The following is a 27,173-nucleotide window of genomic DNA, read 5'->3' on the forward strand; positions in this document are numbered from 1 at the left end:
TAGCCTTTGCTGTATATAAATGAGAAATAAAAGATAATATATTGATGGTTTATTTATCTGTATGTATTTAATTACTTTTTTTTTCTTTTTCAGTCATCCGGAAGAAAAGGATGACTGTGTGCCAATTCGCGTTGGACGTCGACATCCACAACAAACCCGAGGTGAGAGAGAGAGAGAGGGGGGATAAGAAAGAAAAAAAGTGAAAAATATCCACATCACAATCAAGACGAGAGAGAGAGAGAGAGAGAGAGAGAGAGAGAGAGAGAAAGGTGTGGAATTTCGAATGACAAGTAATCAAGAAAATAAAAAAATGGAAAATATTGGTGGAAGTGAAGGAAAAAATAACGAGAGAGAGAGAGAGAGAGAGAGAGAGAGAGAGAGAGAGAGAGAGAGAGAGAGAGAGAGAGAGAGAGAATGGGAAGGGGCAAAGAAAAAATAAAGGAAAAAAGGTAAAATAGATGTAACAAAAAAATCCACTTCATAATCCGAGAGAGAGAGAGAGAGAAGCAGTACTCGACTCAACCAACCACAAGGTCATTCAAATCGCTCTCCTCTTTCCTCCTCCCCCTCGGCGACGCATTTAGTGGGTGACGCAATCAGTGACGATGGACCCCACATCAAACCTCTTCCCGTTTTCTTTCGTCCGATTTTGTTTAGCAACGTTTTCTTTTAATGTTTTGATTTTATCGTTTAATTTGAGAGAGAGAGAGAGAGAGAGAGAGAGAGAGAGAGAGAGAGAGAGAGTTTCCATCCTTATTTCATACTTGACATGATCAGGATGTTGCATAAGAGAGAGAGAGAGAGAGCGTATGAAGGGAGAATCACATCCCATTTCCACCTGTCCCTCCCTACCATTCCCTCCCCTTCCCTTATCTCCCCATTCCCTCTCCCCATTCCTCCCCTTCCCTCGTTTACCTTCTCCCTTCCTCTCCCTCTCTCTTCCCTCCCTTCCTTTCCCCCCTCTCCTATCCCTTCCCTTCCTCTCCCCTTCCTTCCATACCCATCCCTCCTCTCCAATATTCCCCTCTCTTCCCTCCCCATTCCTTCCTTACCTCTCCCCTTTCCTTTCCTTCCCTCCTTTCTCTCCAAATATCCTGACGGTGCTAATAATGAACTTCTGGCATGTAAAGGGAGGAAGAGGAGGTGGAGGAGGAGGAGGGGGAGGAGGAGGAGGAGGATTTTAGCAACTTCAAGGTCGTTTTTTTGGGGCTCAACACGTGACTTGCTCTTCACGTGGCCCCTCCTCCTCCTCCTCCTCCTCCCTGATACCGTAAGAGTGGAGGGAGGGAGGAAAGAAAGAAGGGGAAGAGAAAAGATAAGATATGGTAAGGGAGGTGTGGAGGGATTGTTTATATAAGAGGAGAGGAGGAGGAAGAAGAGGAGGAGGAGGAGGAGGATAGCTTGGCGTTCGCTTAAAAGTGCTGAATACCAAGAATGGAGAGAGAGAGAGAGAGAGAGAGAGGGTAATTTAGCGTACTTTAGAACCGGATTGTGGTTGGAGACTGGATAGGTTACTCTCTCTCTCTCTCTCTCTCTCTCTCTCTCTCTCTCTGGGTGGGTGAGTGAGTTGCAGCTCTATCCTAACTGTTAGAGAGAAAGGAGAGAAAAAAGAGAAAAAGAAAGAAGAACGAGTTGCAGGTTCATCCTAACTGTAAGAGAGAAAGGAGAAGAAGAAGAAGAAGAAGGAGAGAAAAGCAAGAAAGAAAGAAAGAAAGAAAGAAAGAACGAAGAAGAAAGAATAAGAACAAGTAGCAGTTTTATCCTACCTAATCTTGACTATGAAAGAAAAAGAAGAAAAAGAAAGGGAAAGAAAGTTAGAAAAGGGATAATAAGGAGGACGGGTTGAGACGAAAATCTAATAATACCACTATCATAAAAAAAAGTAATCTTAACATCAATTGAAATACTTATTGAAGGAAGATAATGGAGGAAGAGGAGCATCATGATGTTATATAAAACACCTCCATCACCCTTACCATGAGAATGAGGAAGAGGAAATTGTTCTTGAAGAGATAAGGAAGATAAAAATAAAGACCAGAAGCAGGAAGAGAAATATGACAAGGAGGAGGAGGAGGAGGAGGAGGCGTATAGCGATGCATGTTTATAAATAACATTTTTTTTTTTACTTTCTCAAAACAAGACAAATAAGAACAAGAAAAACAACAGCAACACAAAGCAAATCATCATCATCATCAGAGAGAGAGAGACGCAGTAAACCTAATAAAACACGCGACCACACCCAGAGAGAGAGAGAGAGAGAGAAGTGCGTAATGTTCCAAAAATCGAATGTTTGTGGTGCTTATGGCATTTGAGAGAGAGAGAGGGTGTGAGGCGGGAAGCGGGGTGGAGCGGGGGGCGGGTGCGGGCGGGAAGGCTGTTCTCTCTTCCTATTGGTTCCCTTCAACATCAGCTGGAGGTGTGCGGCTCTTACCTCCACCCCTCCCCCCCTCCCTCCCTCCTTTTCCTCCCTCCTCCTCACCTCTCCTCTCCCTTCCGTTACTTATTGCTTGCTTGCTTTCCTCCTCTTCCTTCCTTTCTTCTTTCCTTCTCCCTTTCTTTCATTCCCTAATTTGCCTCCTCCTCCCCTTCCTCCTTTTCTTTCTCTACCCTCCTTCCGTTATCTCCTTCCTCCTCTTCCTTCCTTTCCTTCTCCCTTCCATGCCTTTCGTTATCTCCTCTTCCCTCTCCCTTACGTTAACTTCCTGTCCCTTTCTTCCTCCTTTCTCCCCTATCTCCCTCCCTTCCTTTCCTTCCTCTCTACGGTTACCTCCTCCCTTCTTTCTTTCCCATACACGTTTTTCTTATATTCCTTCTTTCTTTTCCTCCTTAACTTCCTTTCAACTTATTATTTTTTCTCTCCCTCCAAACCCTTCCTTCCATCCTCTCTTCTTTCCCTCCAAGCATTCCCTTTTGTCCTTCCCTTCCTTTCTTTCCCTTCCTACCGCCCCTCCCAGCCTCCCCTTTCCTCCCTCTCTCCCATACACCTGTTAGGCCACGTCATCAGCACACACCTGTATACAGAAACACCTGCCTGCTTTGAACTCAGCCCCCCCCCCCTCCCCCCCCCACACACACACTGCTGCTGTTGAGTCGTTCACCTCACTCCTGTTTGTTTGTTTTTTTTGTTTTTTTGTGCTCGCTTTTTAGGCCCTCACCTTTGTTTCCTTTCGTTTCCTCGGTTTTTACTCCGTTTTTATTATTTTCCTTCTCTTTCCTCCATTCTTCTTTCCCTTTTATTTAGCCTTTGTTTCTTTTCATTCTTCCTTCCTTTCTTCTTCCCTTGTTTCTTACTGCACTAACCTTTCTTTCTCCTGTCTATTCCTTTTTTTATTTTCTATTCCACTAATCTTCCCTTCATCTATCTATCTATTTGTCTCGATCTATCTAACTATAACCCTCTTTACCATAACTTATCTTCATTGTATGTGTATGTAAAATCGTTATACTCTCCTGCTTCCTAGCGCATACTATATACCATACAATCCCAAAAGGTTAAGTTAGCTAGGTAATGTTATCGGAATACGGTATAAATGCGCGTGGCCCCAGTGCTGATCTCCGTCACACTGCCCAATCCCTAAGGCGTATGCTAAACAGCGTATATTTCCTATTAGAACGAAAAAATAGCGTGGTCATATCGCATTCACGTCATGCTATCGCGTCTGAGATTCCTTATCGTCCCTATACGTATAATAATTTGTGTAGAAATTGCGTATCTTTCGTATCAGAACAGACAAGTTAGCGTATTTATAGTCTACTGTATTCAGTCCATGTTTTTGTATACGTGACGTCAGGCATACCAAGTACAGTAGGCTACGGTAGTGTAATTACATCGATTAACATAGATGTTCAGTGTATATGTATTACCAGTAATAACTTCAGTAGGCTTGGGTAGTGTATTTACATAGATTTACATAGATGTTCAGTATACGTATAACCAGTAATAGTAACTACAGTAGGCTTGGGTAGTGTATTTACATAGATTTACATAGATGTTCAGACCACAGAGACTTTATAACCCAGACTATATAAGGTGGCTTGTCCTCAGACTTAACAAAAACTTTAATTAAAAAGGCGAACAGGACATTGGAGGAAGTGGCGGTCAGGCTGCGTCAGGCTGAGCTAGGCAGTGATACGCTGAACCAACGTTGCCAGATTGTTGTACTCAGTCTCTTCTATTTGCCGATTTCCAACAACAACAACAACAAAAAAAAAAAACGTCATTCTCACCCCGATAACGACTAATTTATGGTTATCGTCAAAATCGGTAATTGTTGTTGTTTGTTTGCAGTAGTCTTGAGTCATAAACCAGAGAATATGGTGGTTTGAGGATTATCTGGCAACGTCGCGCTGAACTAGGCTGAGGTGGGCTGTGCAGCGCTTCCTCAGAATTACAAAGCATCATTTTAAGAGTGGTTCATAATGTATTCAGTTTGGGTGTTGAGTAACCCTCGTGTAGCCTTGAATTCTAAGTAGGCTTGGTTGGGATAGTGTGGCTCCATTATGCTAGACTGTTCACTATTTTTTTTCTGGTAAGGGAAATAGTAATGACAGAAATATATTAAATCCCTGAAACTCACTGTACAATATAATAAGAAAATGAAAGGAGAAAAAAGAAGAAAAAATGAAAGTTTTTTTTCTGGTAAGGGGAATAGTAATGATAAAAATCTAATAGAACCATGAAATTCCCTGAACAATATAATTAGAATATGAAAGGAGAAAAAAATGAAATAAATTGAATGAGTGTAGGATATACTGGCTACGTTATGCTAGGCTATCCACTGTTTTTATCATGGTAAGGCAGACAGCAAATTTTTAACTAATGAGGAGCATACATCTGGGGTGCGTCGCTTCACTCACTCTCCCCTCCGAACAAGCTCCCACGCAAAAAGGAAACGGAGAGAAGAATGGTAAAGTTGGCAAAAGTGTTCCTCGCGCAGTGCTGGGAAAAAGGGCACAAATGTCTGAATAAGTGAAGATAAGTGACTTTATTTCAGTTTAGAAAATTACGTAACACTGACAAGGAAGGTGTGTGAATAAGAAGAAGGGAGGAACGAGAGGAGGAGGACCTAAGAAGCAGTACAAAGCATTACAGGTCAAAAGAAGAAGAAGAACTGCCCTATCCATCTCAAGTGACCAAGTCCCTCCCGGCAGGATCGATCGACTTGCCCCAGTCATGAGTTGCGTGGGCGTCCCCTTGGTCTCCTCCTCCACTCAGGGTTGCCATGTATACAGAAACAACGCAGTGAGCAGGATCGACGTTCGGGAGGCGAATCACGTGCCCACGGCCCCACATGGCCGCAGTTGGCATTCACGGGCCAAGCTGGTAACAGGCCCCAGTTGAGGTTCAGCAATGATGAAAATAATTCAATAAAACTTCACAACTCGCTGAATAAATTAATGAAATGATAAGAGAAAAAGGAGAGAAATATAAGGAAGAGGAAGGGGAAGGGGAGAGAAGGACGAGTGAAATGAAAGTGAATGAATAAGTAGGAAATAAGAAAATTAGAATAAACAGAAAACAAGGAAAAAAATAATGATGAATGGTGAAGGAAAGAAAATTTAAAGAAATCTAATGGTATACAAATCCTTAAATAGTCCTATTCTCAAGTCACCACAAAAAAATCTTCCATATCCTTTGTAACCTCGCCCCTAAAAAAACAAAAACATTACATAAACAAACTATCCCTCACTGATTTCTAAGTCGCCATAGATTGGGTGACCTTGAAGGGAAGAATGGGAAGGGGAAAGGGAAGGAGAGGAAGGTGGTGGAAGGGAAGGGGAGGATGGGGTCTAGATGTCAGGGGGTCTATGGAAGCCTGGGGAATGGGGGGAAAAGGAGAGGATTGGGAGAGAAATATAAGGAAGAGGAAGGGGTAGGGGAGAGAAGGGCAAGGAAAGATGGGTAGAAGAGGTAAGGGAAGGGATAGAGGAGGGTAGTAGTAGTGGTAGACCCTTCAGACACGCGGAAGCTAACCCGTTTTGTAGCCTACGACTGGTGTGTTAATGCGTAGCCTACTCTGCCTCCTCCTCCTCCTTTTCTTCCTACTTCTTTTCCTCCTACTTTTCCTCCTACTCCTTTTTCCTTCTCCGACTTCCTTTCCTCCTCCTCCTTTTCCTCCTCCTCCTCCTCCTCCTTTTCCTCCTACTCCTTCTCCTCCTGCTCCTCCTTCTTTTCCTCCTCCTCCTCCTGCTCCTCCTTCTTTTCCTCTTCCTCCTCCTACTCCTTCTTTTCCTCCTACTCCGTTTCCTGCTCCTCCTTCTTTTCCTCCTACTCCGTTTCCTGCTCCTCCTTCTTTTCCTCCTACTCCTTTTCCTGCTCCTCCTTCTTTTCCTACTCCTTCGGCTCCTCCTTCTGATCATCCTCCTCCCCCTCCTCCTCCTTGTCCTCCTACTCCTTCTCCTCCTGCTCCTCCTTCTTTTCCTCCTCCTCCTCCTGCTCCTCCTTCTTTTCCTCTTCCTCCTCCTCCTCCTTCTTTTCCTCCTACTCCGTTTCGTGCTCCTCCTTCCTTTCCTCCTTCTTTTCCTCCTCCTCCTCCTCCTTTTCCTCCTACTTCTCCTCCTGCTCCTCCTTCTTTTCCTCCTCCTCCTCCTGCTCCTCCTCCTCCTCCTGCTCCTCCTTCTTTTCCTCTTCCTCCTCCTCCTTCTTTTCCTCCTACTCCGTTTCCTGCTCTTCCTTCTTTTCCTCCTACCCCTTTTCCTGCTCCTCCTTCTTTTCCTACTCCTCCTTCGGCTCCTCCTTCTTTTCCTCCTCCTCCTCCTCCTCCTTCGTTTCTTCCTCCTTCACTTCTTTCTCCGATCCTAGTCTTCGTTCTTACAATAATAATTTCACATCACATTTTTATTCTTTGTTATTTTCTTGTTTGTGTCATTAATAATATCCTTTTTTTCTATTTTTTTTTATATCAGTGTAGCTCTTTCACAGTTGTAGTCATTTTAGGTATCTTTGTTTTCTTCCTCTTCATTTCTCCTCCTCCTCCTCCTCCTCCTCTCAGTCTCTCCCTTGTACCATTTGACTTTAGCCTTTACGTCACTATTAAAATGTCAAATAGGTAGCTTTTGACTCATATACCACCCCTCTCTCTCTCTCTCTCTCTCTCTCTCTCTGTCTCTCTCAGGTGTAAACATAATGGTCTTGCAGCCTCCTAAGTAACTTCAATATGGCCTATAATATTAATCACCACTTCCCACGACACCGCGATGGGATCAGAATGTCTTTGTCCAACTGTGACGTAATGGAATTCTCTGAACCTCTCTCTCTCTCTCTCTCTCTCTCTCTCTCTCTCTCTTGATTCTGGTTCTTCTGTTTCTTCTTCCTCTTCGTTTATTCCTTGCTTACGTTTCTCTCTCCGGTATTGTTCTTTGCTTTCTTTTAATCTTCTCTACTTCCTTTCTCCTCTTCTCTTTTAGCTAGACCTCCCTTCTTTTATTCCACTCCCTCTTTCCAATATTGTTCTTTGCTCTCATTCTTTCTTCTAATCCTCTCCACCTCATCCTCTTTGTTCCTCATTTTATCTTTTTTTTGTGTCCATTATCTTTATAGCTACTTAACACTTCCCATCTCTTTCTTGCTTACTTTTCTCTTTCTGTTATTGTTCCTTGGTCTTTCTTTCTCCCTTTCTTCTGTTTCTCTCCACCTCTTCCTCTTTGTTCCTCATTTTATTCTTTATTTGTGTGTATTATCTTCCTCGCTCTTTATTCCTCACTCTTCTCATCCCTTTCTTTCTTGCTTACTTTTCTCCTTCCTATATTGTTCCTTGCTTGTTCTTTCTTTTATTCCTTTCTATACCTTAACCTTTAGTTTCTTATTTTATCCTTTCATCCTTCCTCACTCTATTATTCACCCTTTATATTGCTAAGCCTCATATTTACATTTATCGAGATAGCCTACTGATATACTTCATTGTTAGTCTTTTTATGTTCTCATGTTTCTTTTAATTATCCTTCCTCACTTTATTCTTGACCCTCCCTATTTCTATTCCTCATATTTATATTTACCTAGATAGCCTACTGATATACTTACAGTTTTTAGTCTCCTTATGTTCTCATGTTTGTCTAAATATCGTATAGGCTACACCACTGACCATTTTAATACGTATCTAAAAGTAATATAGAAAGCATATCCTCCCAGCTCCCATTAGTCACACACCAAGACATGCAATGGATCGATGGCCATATTTCAGTGTTGTAATCTCCATAAATCGTTTGGGCTATTACTGTCATGTGGTGCATCGCCGTGATCGACCAGGCCTTGCTTCAGCCTTGCTTTGGCCTTGCTCAAGCATTATTTCACCTTACTTTAGTCTCACTTTACCGAGGGCCAGCCTTGAGAGGGGCTGCTTGTATCTTATTTTGTTAAGGATAGATATTTAAGTTGCTTTCCTCCCAGACACACGTGTTATAATTATGTATCCTAAGCACAGAAAAAAATGTTATAGACAGGAAAGAACACTAATCTTTTCCATTACCATCACAATTGTTCCGTGTTCTTACCATCCTTTTATTCTTCATACCATTATGTTATTTTCTATTCTATAAACAAAGGAAAGAACACTAATCTTTTCCATTACCATCACAGTTGTTCCGTGTTCTTACCACACTTTTATTCTTCATACCATTATGTTATTTTCTATTCTATAAACAAAGGAAAGAACACTAATCTTTTCCATTACCATCACAATTGTTCCGTGTTCTTACCATCCTTTTATTCTTCATACCATTATGTTATTTTCTATTCTATAAACAAAGGAAAGAACACTAATCTTTTCCATTACCATCACAATTGTTCCGTGTTCTTACCACACTTTTATTCTTCATACCATTATGTTATTTTCTATTCTATAAACAAAGGAAAGAACACTAATCTTTTCCATTACCATCACAATTAGTCCCTGTTCTTACCATCCTTTTATTCTTCATACCATTATGTTATTTTCTATTCTATAAACAAAGGAAAGAACACTAATCTTTTCCATTACCATCACAATTGTTCCCTGTTCTTACCACTTTTATTCTTCATACCATTATGTTATTATGATTCTATTCCATCTCCACCACCATTACTATTCCCTGTTGTCACCATTCCCGGATTATTGTTTATTATATATGTCATTATTATGTTCTCTATTCTGTTTTGGGATTTATTAAGTTCAATGGAATAAGAAATTTATGAGCTTATTAGTAAAAACTCATCATGATTGAAATGATTATTTTTATTCTCTGATGAAAATCAATAAAAATACTATAATTTAAATAATTTGGTTTAAAATTGAAATTACTATTTTCATTCTCTGATTAAAATCAATAAAAAATATATGATTTAAATAATTTGGTTTAAATCATAACAACCCTGTCTGTTTCCACCTGACACTCATTACCTCACTTTTTGTACCATTATGCTCTCTTCTTTCCAGTCTTCCAATATAATCATTTCCTTGTTCTTACTGTCCTCCTCGTTTTCTCATCCATTCTGCTTTTCCTTGTTCTTACCGTTCTCGTTTTCTCCTCCATTCTGTTCTTTTTTTCCAATCATCCATTCTCATTACCTCACTTTTTGTACCATTATGCTCTTTTCTCTTCCAGTCATCCATAATCCTTTCCCTGTTCTCATTCCCTTCGTTCTTGCAGGCCATTGTGCTGGAAGGGAAGTACTGGAAGAGGCAGATGGAGGCGGTGATGGCAGAGTACAAGAAGTGGAGGATATACTACCGGAACAAAATCTGCGGCAAGACCACCCTCGAGAATGATTCGGTTAGTTCCTGTGACCACCTCAGACTAATCAGATATCTAAACACCTTTATTGTCTACGTTACTTCTTTTCCAGCTGACCTGACCATGTTTTTCTTTCCTTCTTTCCATCTAACTTTATTTTTCACAGGACCACCTCTTTTTTTTTTTTTGTTGTTGTTTCCACAGCCTCTTTCTTTTCTATTTTTTTTTACTTTTCTCTTAGCTATTGTTTCTTTTCTTATTTTCACTTGATCCTCCCCCCCCCTTTTTTTCTTCCTTTGATTCTGCTGTCCCTATCTTCGTTTCTTTCTCTTTTTTTCTTGTTCATGGGTTTATTTTACTATTTCATCTTCTATCCCATCCACTTTGTTCATTATGTCATGCAACCCTTCTTCTTCTCGTTCTCCTATTCATCTTCCCTTGATTCTACCGCCTCTATCTTCGTTTTTTTCTTGTTTCTTTTTCTCTCTTTCTTATTCATGGGTTTATTTTACTGTTTCATCTTCTACCCCATCCTCTTTGTTCATTATGTCATGCAACCCTTCTTCTTCTCGTTCTCGTTTTCATCTTCTTTTGATTCTACCGCCTTAAGCTTCTTCATTTCTTTCCTGTTTATTCTCTTTTTTTTGTTGTTGTTCCTGGGTTTATTTTACTATTTCATCTTCTACACCATCCTCTTTGTTCACCATGTCATGCAAATCTTTTCCTCTTCTCATTCTTCTTTTCCTCTTCTTTTTTTCTTCACCTTTTTCCAACTCTCATAATTATACGGTCACTGTTCCTGCTATACCTCCTCCATTTCCTCTCATTCCCGTCCCATTCCTCCAATCCCTTCCATACATTTGCAATACCCAACATTAATCTTTTGGTCTGGAGATAGTTGGACCTTCACTGGGCAGGGATTTGTGGTCTTTCTTTCCTCATTGACATCACTTCATCCTTGTTCTCACCCTCACCACCTGTCATTCCTTTCTCCTCATCTACATCTTCTCCTATTTGTTTAACGTCCATATTATCCTTTATGGGGTTGGATGGGTTATGAGTCTCTCCCACTCTTGATGATCTCCTCCTCCTTTTTCCTGCATTCTCATTTTCTCCTCCCTCCTCCTCTGTCTTTCTCCTCATCTTCATCATCTTTTTTTTGTAATGTCCATATTTTCCCTCATAGGGTTGGATGGCTTATGAGTTTCTTCCACTTTTGACGATCTTCTTTCTCCTCGATTCACCTTTTCTCCTCCCTCCTCCTCCATCTCTCCTCTTGCCAACTCCAAACCTTTGACAACATAAAACCCAATAAATCCTTACCCTCCACCACTCCACCGTCAGTATATAAGTACCAAACTCTAAAAGGTATTCCCTCATTCTCCACAACCCCCTATCCCTTATTTTACTTCTTCCTCAGTAGTATAAAGTAATATAGTTTCCTCTCACTTGGGAATTATTATCTCTAATATATAGTTCATTATTATTTCTCATTAATTTATCTATATGGGACATCATTAAGTAGTTTTTATTTCTGGCATTCTTTTGTGGACATCAAGAATATGCCAAAAGTTAAGCAAGACCTAAAATCATGCCTTGGGTCTTTAGTTAACAATCTATAGTTTTTCTCAGTAGTAGCACAATGATTTCTGGAACTTTTTTGTAGTAACTTTTTAGCATTCCAAAGATGGTCAACAAACATCCATTATTAATTTTTCCCTTTTCCTTTTTAATCCTGTCATCCTTGTCCTCATCGCTGTAACTGTTTGTTGTTCACTTTGCAGTCAGGAAGACAATCGAAGAAAGAATCAATTTGCTTAGTAGAACCCCCCAAGAAGGTAAAGAAAAGGTGTGGCGTGAACCCTTTATTTTGCCCACTTTTTGCCCTTAGCTTGCCCACGGACCCGCCAGCACCCCATACTGCTCTTTCCCTTAAATTACCTCACTTCAGTTCTTCCTCCCTTCCCTCTGTCTTTTCACTGTCACCTGTATTTCCATATCTCTTCATTTTCATCCCTCACCCCTTTTTCCCATTTCTTTTCTTTTTTTATCACCTTATTTTCATTCCTTACTGTATCCTCCCATTTCACTTTCTTCCCTTTTCCTTTTGATTTTCTTGCTTCACTTCACTTCCTACCTTCTTGGCCCTCATTCCCTTGCCTCCTTGTTTGCAGCTGTACTATATTATGTTTTCCTTGTTTTTCCTTGCCATATCTCTTGTTTTTTTCATAATATTGTATTCTGTATCATCTTGTTGGTTTATGATCTTCCTCTTCTTGCTTATTCGTTTCTTCCTTTTGTTTCCTTAGTTCTGTCTTTCATATTCTTTCTTGTTATTTTTCTCTTGTTTCTCCGTGCTATTGTATATTGTGTTATCGTGTTGGTTTTTGTTCTTGCTCTTCTTCCTCCTCCTTCCTTATGCGGCATATGACCACAGATGTTGCGCCGACTAAACGAAACCTACCAAAACTTTCCTCCTTCCTTATGTTTCCTTATTCCCTCTCATTCTTTCCCCTCCCTTCCTTGTCACTCCTTACCACTTCTTTCATGCAGCCTTTCATTCTTTATACTTCCTTATTCCTCTTTGTCGTATCTCCTTTCATTCATTATATGTATTACTTCCCTATACCCTCTTATTTATGTCACCTTTTATTCCTTCACTCCTCTCCTCCTCGCTGTTTCCCGCCACGTCCGTTAATCAATAATATCATCCATTCGCTGTTGTTGCTTTTCTCATCTTGCCGTTTGATTTTAATACTGATTTGTCTTTGTTTATGCTTTATTTTATTTTGTATGTTGGTTCGTTATGCCAGGTTGCACTTTGATTAATTTTGTGTATGGTGTGAACTTTTTTTTTTTTTTTCATGTTTGTTTTCATTTTTTTTATTTATTTATTTTTTTTTAAATTTTTTTATGAATGGAGTGCCGCTGTTGATGCTGCCGCTCCCTCTGTTTTGATTGTTTCATGTTTGTTTGTCATTATTTGTGTGGACTTCCAATTGATGTGTCCATGATAAGAGTGTATGTGTGGCATGTGTGTGTGTGTGTATGTGTGTATATATGTGTGTGAGTGCACAAATCGTACACACATACAGGATGATCATAAGTTCGTCAGTGCTGCCAAATTGATTCTTATGCTGCGGTCAAAAATTCATGTGACAAAGAGAATGTATTTGTGATTATTATGTTGTGGTCATGTGTTGCCAAATTGATTCTAAGGCTGTGGTCGAAAGTTAACAGCAAAACAAATCAACAAGAGAATACATAAGGAGTTGTGTAATAAAGAGAATGTATATATGATTGACCCTTAGATAGCGGCAGATTAGCTCCCCCAAACTGAATTGCCTATAGTCACTGCCGACCTTAGGACCGTAGCATAAATATAGTTAAGCCCATAATAGATGTTTTAACCCGGTAGCTGTGGGGACCATGTTTCTTAAAGCGAGAAAAATGAGAAAAAATCATCACTCAAGCTGGTACATGGTAAAGCCACAAAATTGGCCCGTCGCTGCTAACGGGTTAACTATCGTGTATGTATAAATTCTACCCCAATCTGGAAGTGTTGTTATATTTCCTATCTGATTATCTTGACTGAATTTTGGACTGTCTATATATAGTTCCATCATCGTCTAAGGGTTAATATGTAGTTCTTAGGAGAGAAGTCAGTACTTATCAATTATCAGTTTAGTGCGAGAAATGTTATCTTGGTAGTCTTAGGGAATGTGAGACGTTATGTAGACATTCGAAGAGAGAAAAATATTATCAGTGGGAGTTTGATGGATGATGAGTGAGTAGTCTCTGTAATTTGTCACATACCTAATCTCTGAGGATAGTCTGGCACTTGGTATTTGGTGACGTTTCCACAAGGCCAAAACACTTGAGTCATTGGTTTGAACTGAGCCAACCATTGCTGTAAGATTAATAGATATAACTTGATCTCATTTAAGACGAGTGCATCAAGACACCTCTCCACCCGAAGTTGACCTGTCTTTTGGCTGCTCTTTAGTTTCCTCTTTTATAGGAGCAGCGATTAGTGGGCTTTTTTATTCTACACTTTCTTTTTGTTGCCCTCGAGTTGCTTCCTTTACTGTAAAAAAAAAAAAAAAAAAAAAAAAAAAAAAAAAAAATCTCTTCTGTAATACCTACTTTACCAAATGAAGTTGTGTTTATGAAAAATGAGGTTTAACCCGTTAGCAGCGACGGACCAAATTTGTGGCTTTACCGTATACCAGCGACAGGCCAAATTTGTGCCATGATAAAGACCCCCAAAAATAGATGATGTATAAACTGATAACAAATACGTTGATACATATTATGAAATGGTTTGCGTGAGTGATGATTTTTTCTCATTTTTCTCGCTTAGAGGGGCCTTAAAGAAACATAGTCCCCGCAGCTACTGGGTTAAAGAATTGTATGATGAGATGTGATACAATTTGAGACTGTTAGATTAATAATATAGTCTGTAAAAATATAGATAGGTAAGAATGGCATTAGCAGCATACAGAGAATATAGAATAATGTTAAGCTAAATTGTAAATGATTTTGAGATTACTGAATGTGGGAAGTCCTTGTGAATGTCCTGTGTTCTGTGCGGGTGGCTGAGCCCTGATTCAACCCACTGGGACATGGCATCAACCCTGCTTGTCCTGCACACCTTTATGATTACTCCTGCCCTCTGCCTGAACCTTTCCGCAGTGTTGGCAGTGGAGCAAGCCAGTGTTTCGGGTGCTGGTGACATATATCAGTTGTGAGGACCACTCTAATTAGTTCTCGTATCAGAAAAAAAAAGGAAAATTTGTCTGAGGTATGAAAGTGAAACAATGTCAGAGTAAAGACTGATAAATGTGACTGAATGACCCACAGAACCAATCAGTCAACCCTCTTAATTTTTCTGACATATTTAACTTTTATTCCTCAGCTCAATTTATTATAAGAATGTTTTCCTGATGGATTGATTGAAATGGTGCAGCAAATAAACCTTGCGTGGCCCGTGTTGTGTGACCTTTGCCAGTGTGCAGTGAGTGGCGTGTTGTTGACCTGTGTGGAGGGTGACCTGCTGCACCTGCTGATACATGTCCTGCCAGGCTCAGAGGGATCAGGATCAGGATCAGGATCAGGATCTCTTGATAATGAAAGCTGTTGACTCACACGGTCACACCTCACGTCAGCACCACACACGCCAGCACTGGTGATAAGACTCCTCATGGGGATTCAAAGTCCCCATGAAGCACATCCTAAGTTGCTTTACAATTTCCTGTCTGATTATCAACCTGCCAATCCTTGATAATTATTACTGAATTACGTGAAAACAAAAATTACGATGCCTTGATACCTTAATTGGCCCTCATACTTTTACTCATACTTATTTATATTGCCTGCGGGAAGGCAAGCACTTCCTTCTCCTTTGCTATACTCGTGATCTCCCTCCGATTTGAGGTGACCACGCTTGGAAAACCACCCAGCTTGTATACCTAATATGTCTTTCAGCTTCCTTCCTTCCTTCTTACCTTCCTACCTTACTTCCTATGCTAGCATCAGTCTTGGAGGGGGCACCTTACCTCATCATCACCATAACTGCCCCTGCCAACCCTTTCCTTCCTCCGTGTGAGGCATGGAAGAGAAAGCCTTTCCTAAGCATAAACTCTACTGCATAATGGATGTGACTTTGAGGGAGTTATGCTCATTTTATCACTAATTCTTCCTAACCTAACTGGGTCAAAAAGTGGAAATAGTTAACTTGTAAATGTAATGGTAAGCAGAGTGACATTTGGGAGAAGGTTGACATAGCAATGAAGAGAATAACAAATCAGGGTATTGTATGTTGCATTATAGTGACCTCAGAGTATTATGTTTTATGTTATGTATTATTATGGTTTGGAGCAGCGAGTAGCGGGCTTTTTTTTATTGTCGTTTCCTTTTTTTTTGTGCCCTTGTGCTGTCTCCTTTGCTGTAAAAAAAAAAAAAAAAAAAAAAAAAAAAAATTGATGGTATTATAGTCTACTCCATCAGCTCAGAGAAAACAAAGCTCACTACATGGTACCACTCTCGTTCTTTTACCTCTAACCTGCTTCCCGTGAGAACATGAAGAGAAGTTCCACCATTAAGTTTCTGGTAATTATCAAGCAGTTATAATGTGTTGGTGAAGAAAGTATATCTGATTGCATTGTTTATTCCCAGTGAGCAAAAAACATCAAGACAACATATTCTACCTTAATCTAAAGTAAATCCTGACCGAGACTTGCCATGTTCTAAGCCTTGTGTTTGTCAATAGCTAGAATGATGTGTATAGTGAAGGGTATAGAATGGATGATAGTGAAGGGGGCAGGTGTCTCAATAATTGTGAGGGGGCAGGTGCTTTAATGATAGTGAAAGAGACGTGTTTTAATGATAAGGGAAAAAGTGAAGAGGGCAGGTTGAAATGATAGTGAATGGGACAGGTGATTTAATGATAAGGGAAAAAGTGGAGAGGGCAGGTTGAAATGAGAGTGAATGGGACAGGTGATTTAATGATAAGGGAAAAAGTGGAGAGGGCAGGTTGAAATGAGAGTGAATGGGACAGGTGTTTTAATGATAAGGGAAAAAGTGAAGAGGTCAGGTTAAAATGATAGTGAATGGGACAGGTGTTTTAATGATAAGGGAAAAAGTGAAGAGGTCAGGTTGAAATGAGAGTGAATAGGACAAGTGTTTTAATAAGGGAAAAAGTGGAGAGGGCAGGTTGAAATGATAATGAATGGGACAAGTGATTTAATGATGAGTGAAAAGGGCAAGTAAAAATGATAGTGAACAAAACAGATGCCTTCATGAAACACCATTTTTTGGGTTGGTGAGGTGGACCGGCCCCTAACGAAGCATGTGCTCAGGTGGGTCATTGTATACCTGAGTAATGGTGGACACTTTGCAGCCTGGCCCTAACGACTGCACACCTGAGGGCAGTGAGGGCCAAGGTCAAGGCCATCATAAACATCCTGTATGTATGTACGTACTGTGTAAGGTGTGTGTGTGCGCGCGAGTGTGTTGGTGTGCGATGCAGTTGTTGTGTTATGCGTGTCTATGTTTTTTATTTGTTCATGTGGGTTTAAAGCGCTTGTATGTGTGTGCACTGTTGTATTTTGTTCATTCATATATTTATTCATTTAGTCATTTCCCTCATGCATTGCATTAATTCATTCACTCAGTCATTTTTTGTTTACATTTTGCCCTTTTAATTCTTTTACTTTTAATCTTACTCATTTATTTATTTCATGCTTTCATCATATTCATTCACCATTAGGTATTCACTCCTCCACTCCTTCATTTTTTTTTTTTTTTTTTTTTTTTTTACATTTTGCTCCTAAACTTATTCATTCATCATATTCATTCACTTTTATTATTGTCATTTATTTCTTCACACTAATCTATTTATCATTTTCTTTCACTCATCAAGTTACATTTATTTACTCCCTCATTTTTAGTACTCACTCACTTTCATTCACACATTTCCTTTTGACTTTTGCCACATTCACTCACTGCCTCGTTCATCATTTCTCTATTATTCTGTTATTATAATGTCATCATTATCCTTTATTTATTTCTGTTGTTGATCTTGCTCTGCTCTGTTATCTGTATCTGTTCGAGTGTGTGTGTGTGTGTGTGTGTGCGTGTGTGCGTGCGTGCGTGTGTGAATGTGCGTTCCTTCTTTATTTCATCCCAAAATTTTGTGTCTGTCTGATTTTTTTTGCAGGTGCATTATGTATATTTTCACTAACCCTGTCTGCTGCATTAAAAAGAAAAAAAATATAAAGTGTGGTATTAAACAAGGAGGAACGTACAAGCATTCCTCCCCACTGTAATGTATATCCATTCCCCGAGAGCTGATTGGTGTAAGTGGAGTGCAAGGCATGGTGGTATTGTGATGAACATTTACGTGTGAGACTAAAGATCAGCTGGCCCTTCCCTACTCACAAGGATTGATTTTATTTGTTGACTAATTGGGTGCTTCATGAATCAATTGGTTATCCTTTAATATGTTGGTTTACTTTTGAAGATGAATGACTGGATATTGTAAGGAAATAATTATATATTGTTTAATCACTAAGTATATATTGTTTATAGGGCCTGTTCCCATACTGTTGAAATATATACACATTTGCTTTGCTACTGTAAGAACAAAATGTAAAGAGAGAAGATGGCTTTTAGAAATTAATTTTACTATACTCATCAAACATAGATGGCTGATCATATTCTCTTCTTTTGTTTTATCTTCACCTAAGGAGTCATTGAATGTCTTGGAAGTCACTGAGTGTTTCTAGACAACCAATTAACAGTTTTTAGTAAGCATAAGATGGAGGTGGAAGGGGGAAGGATTTTGTAAAGAAACACAGGAAACTTTCATTCTCTCGCCTCTTGTCTCACTTTCCTCCTCTCTTTCAGAACCTCTTTGACCTGGATGGCATGGACCTGACGAGGAACTATGGGATGCCCATCTCCCTCGAGGATGGAGACTTCTCAGAGTTCATGGACTTCACGGACGTCCTCTTCTCCTCCCTCATGAGCACGCCGCAGCCCTTTGCCTTCCCCAACCCAAGGGAGATCGGTGGGTGTCCCTCATGTCCTCTCTTGCTATCATCTTTATGTTGTCAAGTGTGTTGGTATTATTTCATACATCATCATTATAATTTGTTTGTTGAGTTAAGCTTTTCAAACACTGGTCTTTGGCTGACTCAGAGGCAATGTATCTCAAGCTTGTGTTCAGGTGTAGCAAAACTGGTTAGGATGAAGGGAATTGTCTTCTTGCTCAGTTAGTGAGTTATTAAAAGTTGGAGCAAAGGTAGTGATTCTTGGGTTGCATGGCATACAGTCCTTTCTGCTGCATGACTGTTTGGCCCCTTGCATCCTGACAGCTAGATGGTTGGTCATCCTTGTCTGGTGAGGGAAGGGGCCTGGCTGGGCTGCAGCAAATATTGTTACATTACACTGCTTGGTGTGGCAAACAGGTGTTGTCATATCTGTTACTTATGCAAACTTAGTCGTTTGCTGAAGCTTTTGAAATTTGATTTTTTTGTGTTTTTCTTTAGCAGCCAACAGCTGACTGTATCTTAATACTTTGCATCCTTATGGAATGCCTGGATGAATTTTTGCAGAAAATTTCTGCAGCCTGTTGATTACAAGATAGCATTTGAGTTTGTGTGTTTCAGGAAGCACTCAGAACTTATGTGATCCCATAGGGATACTACAGATATGAATGACCTTGTGACTATTCTTTACCTTAGAAAAGTGTACTGTTGGTTGTGGGTAAAGTGTAACAAGCAGAATGTTCTGGGATGGTTCTCAAAGAGCTGTACAACATGCAAAGCCACTGGGATATAAGTTGCTCTGGATAAATACCCGAGGTGCTTGAAGACTTGTAGCATGCAACAGGTTATCCTAGTCATGTGCTTGGTCTGATAATTGGGAGATGCCCTTCAACTTGGAACTGAAAATAGGAAGATTGATTATGAAATATACGATGTAAAACTTTAAAAACATTCAGTGTAATAAGGACCATGGTGTCAAAATCACATCAAACCTCAAATTCTCACTGCAGTGCATTGAAGCAGCAAATCAAGCGAACAAAATGAAAATTGATTGAATGTTTCAAAATACTTGATGGCTTTATGAATATGGATTAATCCAAGTTGTGCATGATCGGTGTCACATCATGAATGAAGAATAATGGCACTAAGCTAAAGTGTGAACAAATAGATATAGACTGCACAAAATTCTTTTCCACCAGTGTTGCTGTATGAGAATGGAATAAGCTTCTAACCCCAGTGGCTCAGTGCAACACAATTACTCTATATAATTATTTAAAAACAAACTCACCTGCCACTTCTTCCATCTTAATATTTTCTAAGGCAGAGATCTTGGTAACTATTTGCTGTGGTTTAGCTTGGGTGTAAAAAGAGAACATCTAATCTGAACCAAAGAGTATGTGTGGTCTGGACACCTATGTAATTATCTCTCTCTATCTCTACCTTTCTCTGTTTTTCCTTCTCATACAAACCAGTACAAGCACACAAACTGATGACTCAAGGCCACAGTAAGGGGGTCACAGCCTTGCTCTGACCTTCACAGTTCATATTACAGGTCCTTGTGTCCTTGATCTGGTCTGGCTGTCATGAGCACACTTTTAGCCAGTGTTACGCCACAAAGAAGGGATTCAGAAAGTTGCCCAGAAAGAGTCATTAGAGATCACATTTAGGATCGTAAGAACAGTGTATTGTGGGCTTAATTTTGTTACTCTCTTTAGATCTTGCTTTCCTTACCTATTCTATATAAAGATGAAGAGGAAATTATAGAAGTGGTTTGATGATGGAAACCTCTTATTTATTTATATTTTTTATAGTTTGGTTCTTAGCTAGTGATAGAAAAGGGCCGTATGTATTTTTATGACGAGTATTAGCTAAGACTTTTTTCTTGTTTGTTGTATTGTATTTGCTATCATCACATCACCATTATCATCATCATCATCGTCATCGTCATCATCATCATCATCATCATCATCATTGATGCCATCATTCTTACATTGTTTTTAGCAGTCAAGTGTTGCCATCACCTTCTCCTTGCTGAACCCTATAGGCCCCTCCCCCATACGCAAACAAAAAGGGGGTGGGTCCTGTTGTTCTGTTCTTAGCTTAGATGAATAAGGAAAAAAATAAAACTGTGTGTGTGTGTGTGTGTATGTGTGTGTGTGTTCATATGCGTGTATGCTTGTGTGTTACTAGGAAGACCTTGAGACACTTGAAAGGTCACAAGCATCATTGGGTGTGTTTGTTTTGGTGTAAAAAGTATATTACGCACGCACCTAACAATTATATGCCAAGGGTTAGGCAGCACCACAGCAACACCATTGAGCCTGCTCCTACTAGGCTGTTATTTGTTTGCTAATATGTTATGATCATCCCAAGCACCTTGATTACCCCCCCTGCCAAAAAAAAAAAAAAAACAATAAAGGACTGACCACTTAAAGAATGATAGAGATGAAAGATAACAATGAGACTGTAAGATGAAGACAACAAGACTATAATTATGAATAGTCTGCATAGAAAAAATAGAATTAGAATTTATTTGGGTAGAAAATTGATGAACTCTACATCAAAACACTACACAGTAATAAGTTTTTTTTTATATATATTTTCTAGAGATATCTAACTACATCAAGGCAGTATCTAACTTCTTTAATTTTACTGAGTTTCACATATTACTAAAAATATATATAACTGTCTTAGGAATGCTTAACATGTGAAGGGGAAACTATTGACAGACCAAGTTTCTTCATTCATGATAATTGGTATACCTATGCACTGATAGAGTAGTAAGTTTTAAAGAGTTGGCACTACATCTTCAAGAGTGTAGATGGTAATGGTTAAATAAATCGGTGAATAGTAGCTGATACACACACACACAATAAAGTAGTAAGCATAATTATTACAGAGGCTGAAAGTTTATTACAAAGCACTTTATGGAGACTATGAGAAGCAGGTGAGTAGGAAAGAGTTGTTTAACCTGGTAGCTGCGGGGATCATGTTTCTTACAGGCCCCTCTAAGCGAGAAAAATGAAAAAAAAATCATCACTCACGCAAACCATTACATAATATATATATCAATGCATTTGTGATCAGTTTATGCATCATCTGTTTTGGGGGGTTTATATCATGGGAAAAATTTGGCCCGTCGCTGGTACCTACACGGTAAAGACACAAATTTGGCCCGTCGCTGCTACCGGGTTAATTAGACATGTGAATAGGAACAAAACAGAAATGGCAGTAATTAAGAATGACACATTAAAAGAGATTCGAGAAAAGGTATAATAGGAATAGTATAGAGCATTGCAGGAACAGTGGAAAATATGAATACCAACATACCAGGCAGAAAAAAAAATATAAACAATGACCCACAAAAAATACAGATAAGAAATATAAATCAGGAATACTCTAAAAACGAAACCAAAAATATATACAAATAGTTTAGAATTTGTTAAGATCGAAACTTGATTTACACATAGCAACAAAGTAAAAAAATAAATGATAATGATAAGAGTGGGTAAGGAAGAGAACGTAGAACTATTTTTAGCTCGGATTGTAGGTTCAAGGCTGGTTGTAGTGGTGGTGGTGGTGATGGTGGAATCATTGTAGTTTTTGTTGTTCTTGTGGGGGGTGGTGTTAGCAATGGTGGTGGTGGTGAAATTATCCTTGTTGTTATTGTTATTGGTGGTAGTGGTGGTGGTGGTGATACTGGTGGTGGTGGTGGAATCGTTGTAGTTTTTGTTGTTCTTGTGGGTGGTGGTGTTAGCAATGGTGGTGGTGGTGAAATTATCCTTGTTGTTATTGTTATTGTAGGTGGTGGTGGTGATGCTGGTGGTGGTGATGGAATTGTTGTAGTTTTTGTTGTTCTTTTGGGTGGTGGTGTTAGCGATGGTGGTGGTGAAATTATCCTTGTTATTGTTATTGGTGGTGGTGGTGGTAGTGGTGGTGGTGGTGATGCTGGTGGTGGTGGTGGAATTGTTGTAGTTTTTGTTGTTCTTGTTATGGGTTGTGGTGTTAGCGATGGTGGTGGTGGTGGTAGTGGTGAAATCATCCTTGTTATAGTTATTGTTATTGGTGGTGGTGGTAGTGGTGATGGTGGTGATGCTGGTGATGATAGCATATCTGCCTGTCCCTCATCCATCCCTGTCACTCCCCCCCCCCCCCTCCCCCCCCCCAGCACCACCTGAACCCCTTAATTACACTACACCTGCTCTGAATACACTCTGTCCCAGCCGCACCTGATGGGTTTTCATACATCTGACTTCACACACACACTTAAACAGTTGACTTATTACATGTCTTTCATTCACTGGGATAGTCATACACACCTGTTTCTCATCCACACACACACACACACACACACACACACACACACACACTTGTCACTCATCCTCCTCATCCCCTTACACCCTTTCCTCACCCACTCATCCATCTGTCATCCACTTATACATCCATCCCCACCTCTTACTCATTCACACACTTGTCATTCATCCTACTCACTCAGTCACATTCATTCTTCACCCACTCATCCATCTGTCATCCACACACATGCATCCTTCTCTATTTTTCATTCCTCATCCTCCTCAGCCACTCACATCTGTTCCTCACCCTCTCATCCACCTGTGAGTCACATATATTCATCTCTAAGTCATACATACACACACACACACACACACACACACACTTGTTCCTCATCCTCCTCTTCCCCTCACAGTCCTTACTCACCCAATCACCCACTTGTTTCTCACCCTCTCATTCATCTTTTGCAGCTCGAGGCACCGGGAACTCAGACTTCATCCAGCCGGGCCTCATCCAGCTTCAACCTAACCTGGATGACTTCATGGATATTGTGGAGCCACTTCAAGGTACAGTGTGACCTATTGTGTAGTGTATCTTTTTTTTTTTTTTTTTTTTTTTTATTTATTTATTTATTTTTTTTTCTCCTGTTACTTTTATTGTTTTTCATCTCCTGCTTTGATCTTTTTTGCTTTTTATTTTGTTCTCTCCTATTCTCCTTTTCATTTTATTTACTTTCTGTTTATTCTTCTTTTCCTCCTTTGGTTGATTTTTTTAGCCTTTTTTTATATCTTTTTACTCTTTTATTTCTCCTTTCCCTTCATCTTTTATCTTTTTTTTATTTCTTTCATTACTTCTCTGTTCCTTCTTTTTATTTATCTTTTGCTTTCATTGATCTGTTTTGCCATTTTTTACTCTTTTATATCTTTTTCATCTTATTTTTATTTTCCTTTCATCTTTTACCTTTTTTTATTTCTTTCATTACTTCTCTGTTCCTTCTTTTTATTTATCTTTGCTTTCATTGATCTGTTTTGCCATTTTTTACTCTATTTCTCATTTTCCTTCATCTTTTGTCAATTTTGTATCACTTTTCAATCTTCTGTTCTTCCTTTTCTTCCATCTTCTGCTTTGACTGACTTCTTTCACCTTTATTTTTATCTTTTTATTCCTCTATTCTCCTTTTCATCCATATTGTGCTTTCATTGAGTTCTGTTGCTTATATTTTCATCCCTTATTACTGTTCTATTCCTCCTTTCCATCTTTTACTCTGACCGTTTTCTTTTATTTTTTCCCTTTAATTTTGTTGTTCTTATCTCCTTATCTGACTCCTTTTCCCTGTCTTCGTTTGCTTGTCTATCCTCTTCTCTGTCTTCTTTGGTTATCCTCCATTCCTTCTCTTCCCTGCTTCCTCCTCTTCTTCATGGGACTGATTCCTCTTTTCTTCTCTTTTTCCTCCAACTTTTTTGTGGATGTGAAGAGTTTTGGCAAGGTAAGTTTTCCTCCTCTCCCTCCCCTCTCTGACCTTTCACTTACCTTTTTTTTTATCCTCCTTATACCAATGGTCACTTTTTTTTCCTTTTTTTATTTCTCCTGTTCCTAAGCTTCATTCATTACACACACACACCACCTGTTTTCATTTTTATTTATTTTATTTATTTGTTTAATTTATTTACAAGTGAAAGGAAATAGTTTGGGTGACCTTTGTAACTTTTTCATACCAGCAATCTTAATGAAGGGCTAAACTTTATATTTCATTGGTGTTTATTTATTATTTATCATGTTTTTTTTATGATGGGAATGAAAGTGCTGTGAAAGGTGTTTGTTTTAATGCATAGGTGTCCATGTGTGTGTGTGTGTGTGTGTGTGTGTGTGTGTGTGTGTGTGTGTGTACTGTCTATATGTAGGTCTATTTGTCTGTTTGTTTTATGTGTGTTTAGATTTGTTTGTTTGTGTTTATCTTGCTATTAAAATCAGTGGGGAGGAAGGGTTGGGGCAGAAGGGTCAGGGATGAAGGGATAGGGAAGAGGGATTGGGGAGGAGGGGTTGGGGAGAGGGGTAGGGGAAGAGGGATGGGGAGGAGGGTTTGGGGAGAGGGATGGGGAGGAAGGGTTTGGGGCAGAAGGGTCAGGGAGGAAGGGATAGGGAAGAGGGATTGGGGAGGAGGGGTTGGGGAGAGGGGTAGGGGAAGAGGGATGGGGAGGAAGGGTTTGGGGAGGGGGATGACCTACAAGTGCTCCTCCCAAGGTCATCCATCCCCACCAGCTCCTCCCCAACTAATGAGGGCAACCACCTCCTCCCCCAGACGATCTTCCTTCCCTTTTTATCTCCCCAAGTGTCCCTCCCCCCCTCCCCACTTAGAACTCCTCCCCTTTAGCTGCAGACTCCTCCCTATTCTCCTCAGTCCCCTCCCCTCTTACCTCTCCCCTTTTGAACCTTTTCCTCCCCTTCCCCATTTCTTTGGCATTCTCTTCCTTCCTCTTCCTTGATACTCCTTCCCCTCCCCTTTTCTTAAGTTTTCTCCTTCCTCCTTTCTTCATACTCTTCCCCATTCCCCTTTATCCTTCCTCTTCCTACTGCATCTTCCTCTCCCTTTCCCTTTTTGCATCCATCCCTTTCCCTTTCCTTAGCCTCCTCCCCTGCCCTCTTTCCTTACCCTCCTCCCCTCCCCTCTTTCCTTATCCTCCTCCCATCCCCTCTCTCCTTATCCTCCTCCTCTCCCCTCTTTCCTTATCCTTCTCCCTCCTTTCTTTATCCTCCTCCCTTACCCTTAACCACTCCCCCTCCTCCTCCCTTCTTTACTTACCCTCCTCCCCTTTCTCCTTTCCCTGTCTCCCTCCCCTCTTTCCTTACCCTCCTCCTCTTCCCTTTTCACCTCCTCCTCCTCTCCTCCTTCACTTCTCAGCATCTCTTCCACATTTCAAGACACGTGTGGGAGTGAATGCCCTTAGGAAATGTATATCTGTCTGTCTGTCTGTCTGTCTTTCCGCTGCGAATTCAGCATCTGTTTTACCCAAGACTTTAGTTGACAAATTAGTTTACTTAGAGAGAGAGAGAGAGAGAGAGAGAGAGAGAGAGAGACTTATTAGGTACGTGTTAATTAATGTCTGGGTTATCAAGGCTGTAATTGAGTCTTAATCTAATCTAGTCTTGTTTTATATATATTTTTTTTTTCTTTGTGTTTTTCTCTCTCTCTCTCTCTCTCTCTCTCTCTCTCTCTCTCACACACACACACACACACACACACACACACACATTCCGCCTACCACTTAGTCTGAAGCTTTTTCTTTACCGTCTGTCTGTCTGTCTGTCTCCATATCTGATCGTATCGCTTATCTTCACCTTCCGTCCACCTGCTTATCGCTACCTTGTTATCTACCTGTCTATCTGTCTGTATGTCTGTCTGTCTGTCATTCAATCTTGTCTTTCTTTTTCATTTATTCTTCTTTCCATTTTCGTTTCTCTTTCTCATTTTCTATCTCACTGTCTGTCTATCTGTTTTGTTCTTTAAGGATACTGTCAATTGGTCTGTTTTTGTCTGTCTGTCTGTTTGCCTTCCTCTTTGTGTGTCTGTCTCTTTCTGTTTATCTTTCTGTCCATATAACTATCTTTCCATCAATATACCAACCTTTCTTATTATTTGCCTATTTGTCTCTCTGTCTGTCTGTCTGTCTGTTTGTCTACCTCTTTATTTGTGTTTCTGTCTCTTTATGTTTATCTTTCTATCCATATAACTATCATTCCATCAATATACCAACCGTTCTTACTATGTCTGTCTGTCTGTCTGTCTGTCTGTCTCCAGTTGACTTTGCCCCACAGGATTGCCCGTCTTAGCCAATCATCTTACAGGGATTAGAGGGATGGCTTGAATGGTTGAATTTGATTGGTCACCATGATACCCTGCCTCTGTGTGTGTGTATGTGTGTGTGTGTGTGTGTGTGTGTGTGTGTGTGTGTGTGTGTGTGTGTGTGTTGATGGCTTACTCAGATTTATTTTTGTTGATAGTCAAGAATTTATTACTATCATTATTTTTATTTGTTATTGTTTTCGTTGTTGTTTAGGGCCATCACTGCCAACCTTTTACCTCTTTCACCCTTTCTCTTTGTTTATATATTAATGAATTCGCTGTCAGGTGTCTGGAGGGCGAAGGACACAGTTAATGAGAAAGGTGATTTTAAAGTATAATTCTCTCTCTCTCTCTCTCTCTCTCTCTCTCTCTCTCTCTCTCTCTCTCTCTCTCTCTCTCTCGCTATCAGTTTGGAAGTCAACAAAAGTAAATATCACACACACACACACACACACACACACACACACACACACACACCAATTGAAAGCGTATATACAAAACGTTTCTATACAGGTTTAAGAACGTATGATAAAGTTGAATTAAATATGAGACAAAGCGAACACGAATTAATCCTGTAAGAGTAGAAATAGGTAAAAACAAACAGGTAAGAACACACACACACACACACACACACACACTATTATTATTATTACACACACACACACACACACACACACACACACACACACACACACACACACACACACACACACACGTTAAATTAGAAGATGAGGAGGAGGGAGACGGAGGAGGAGAAAAGATAAATGGAGAAAGATAACAAA

General features: G+C 39.9%; 1 protein-coding gene across 4 annotated transcripts in view; it reads left to right on the forward strand.

Moving 5' to 3' along the window:
• Window positions 1-27,173, forward strand: part of LOC127005032 (carbohydrate-responsive element-binding protein-like) — a 56,051-nt gene that overhangs the window by 3,474 nt on the left and 25,404 nt on the right. Inside the window, exons 2-6 of one of the 4 annotated variants that reach the window (XM_050873479.1) lie at window positions 94-161; window positions 9,625-9,747; window positions 11,493-11,546; window positions 18,118-18,280; window positions 23,021-23,116. In XM_050873479.1, coding sequence (XP_050729436.1) covers window positions 94-161; window positions 9,625-9,747; window positions 11,493-11,546; window positions 18,118-18,280; window positions 23,021-23,116 — 504 coding nt within the window. Of the gene's footprint in view, window positions 1-93; window positions 162-9,624; window positions 9,748-11,492; window positions 11,547-16,609; window positions 16,684-18,117; window positions 18,281-23,020; window positions 23,117-27,173 lie in introns of those variants that run through there. The other 3 variants (XM_050873477.1, XM_050873480.1, XM_050873481.1) reach the window with 3 other exon arrangements.

This window comes from Eriocheir sinensis, chromosome 29 (genome assembly GCF_024679095.1).
Source record: "Eriocheir sinensis breed Jianghai 21 chromosome 29, ASM2467909v1, whole genome shotgun sequence".
Lineage (NCBI taxonomy): Eukaryota > Metazoa > Arthropoda > Malacostraca > Decapoda > Varunidae > Eriocheir > Eriocheir sinensis.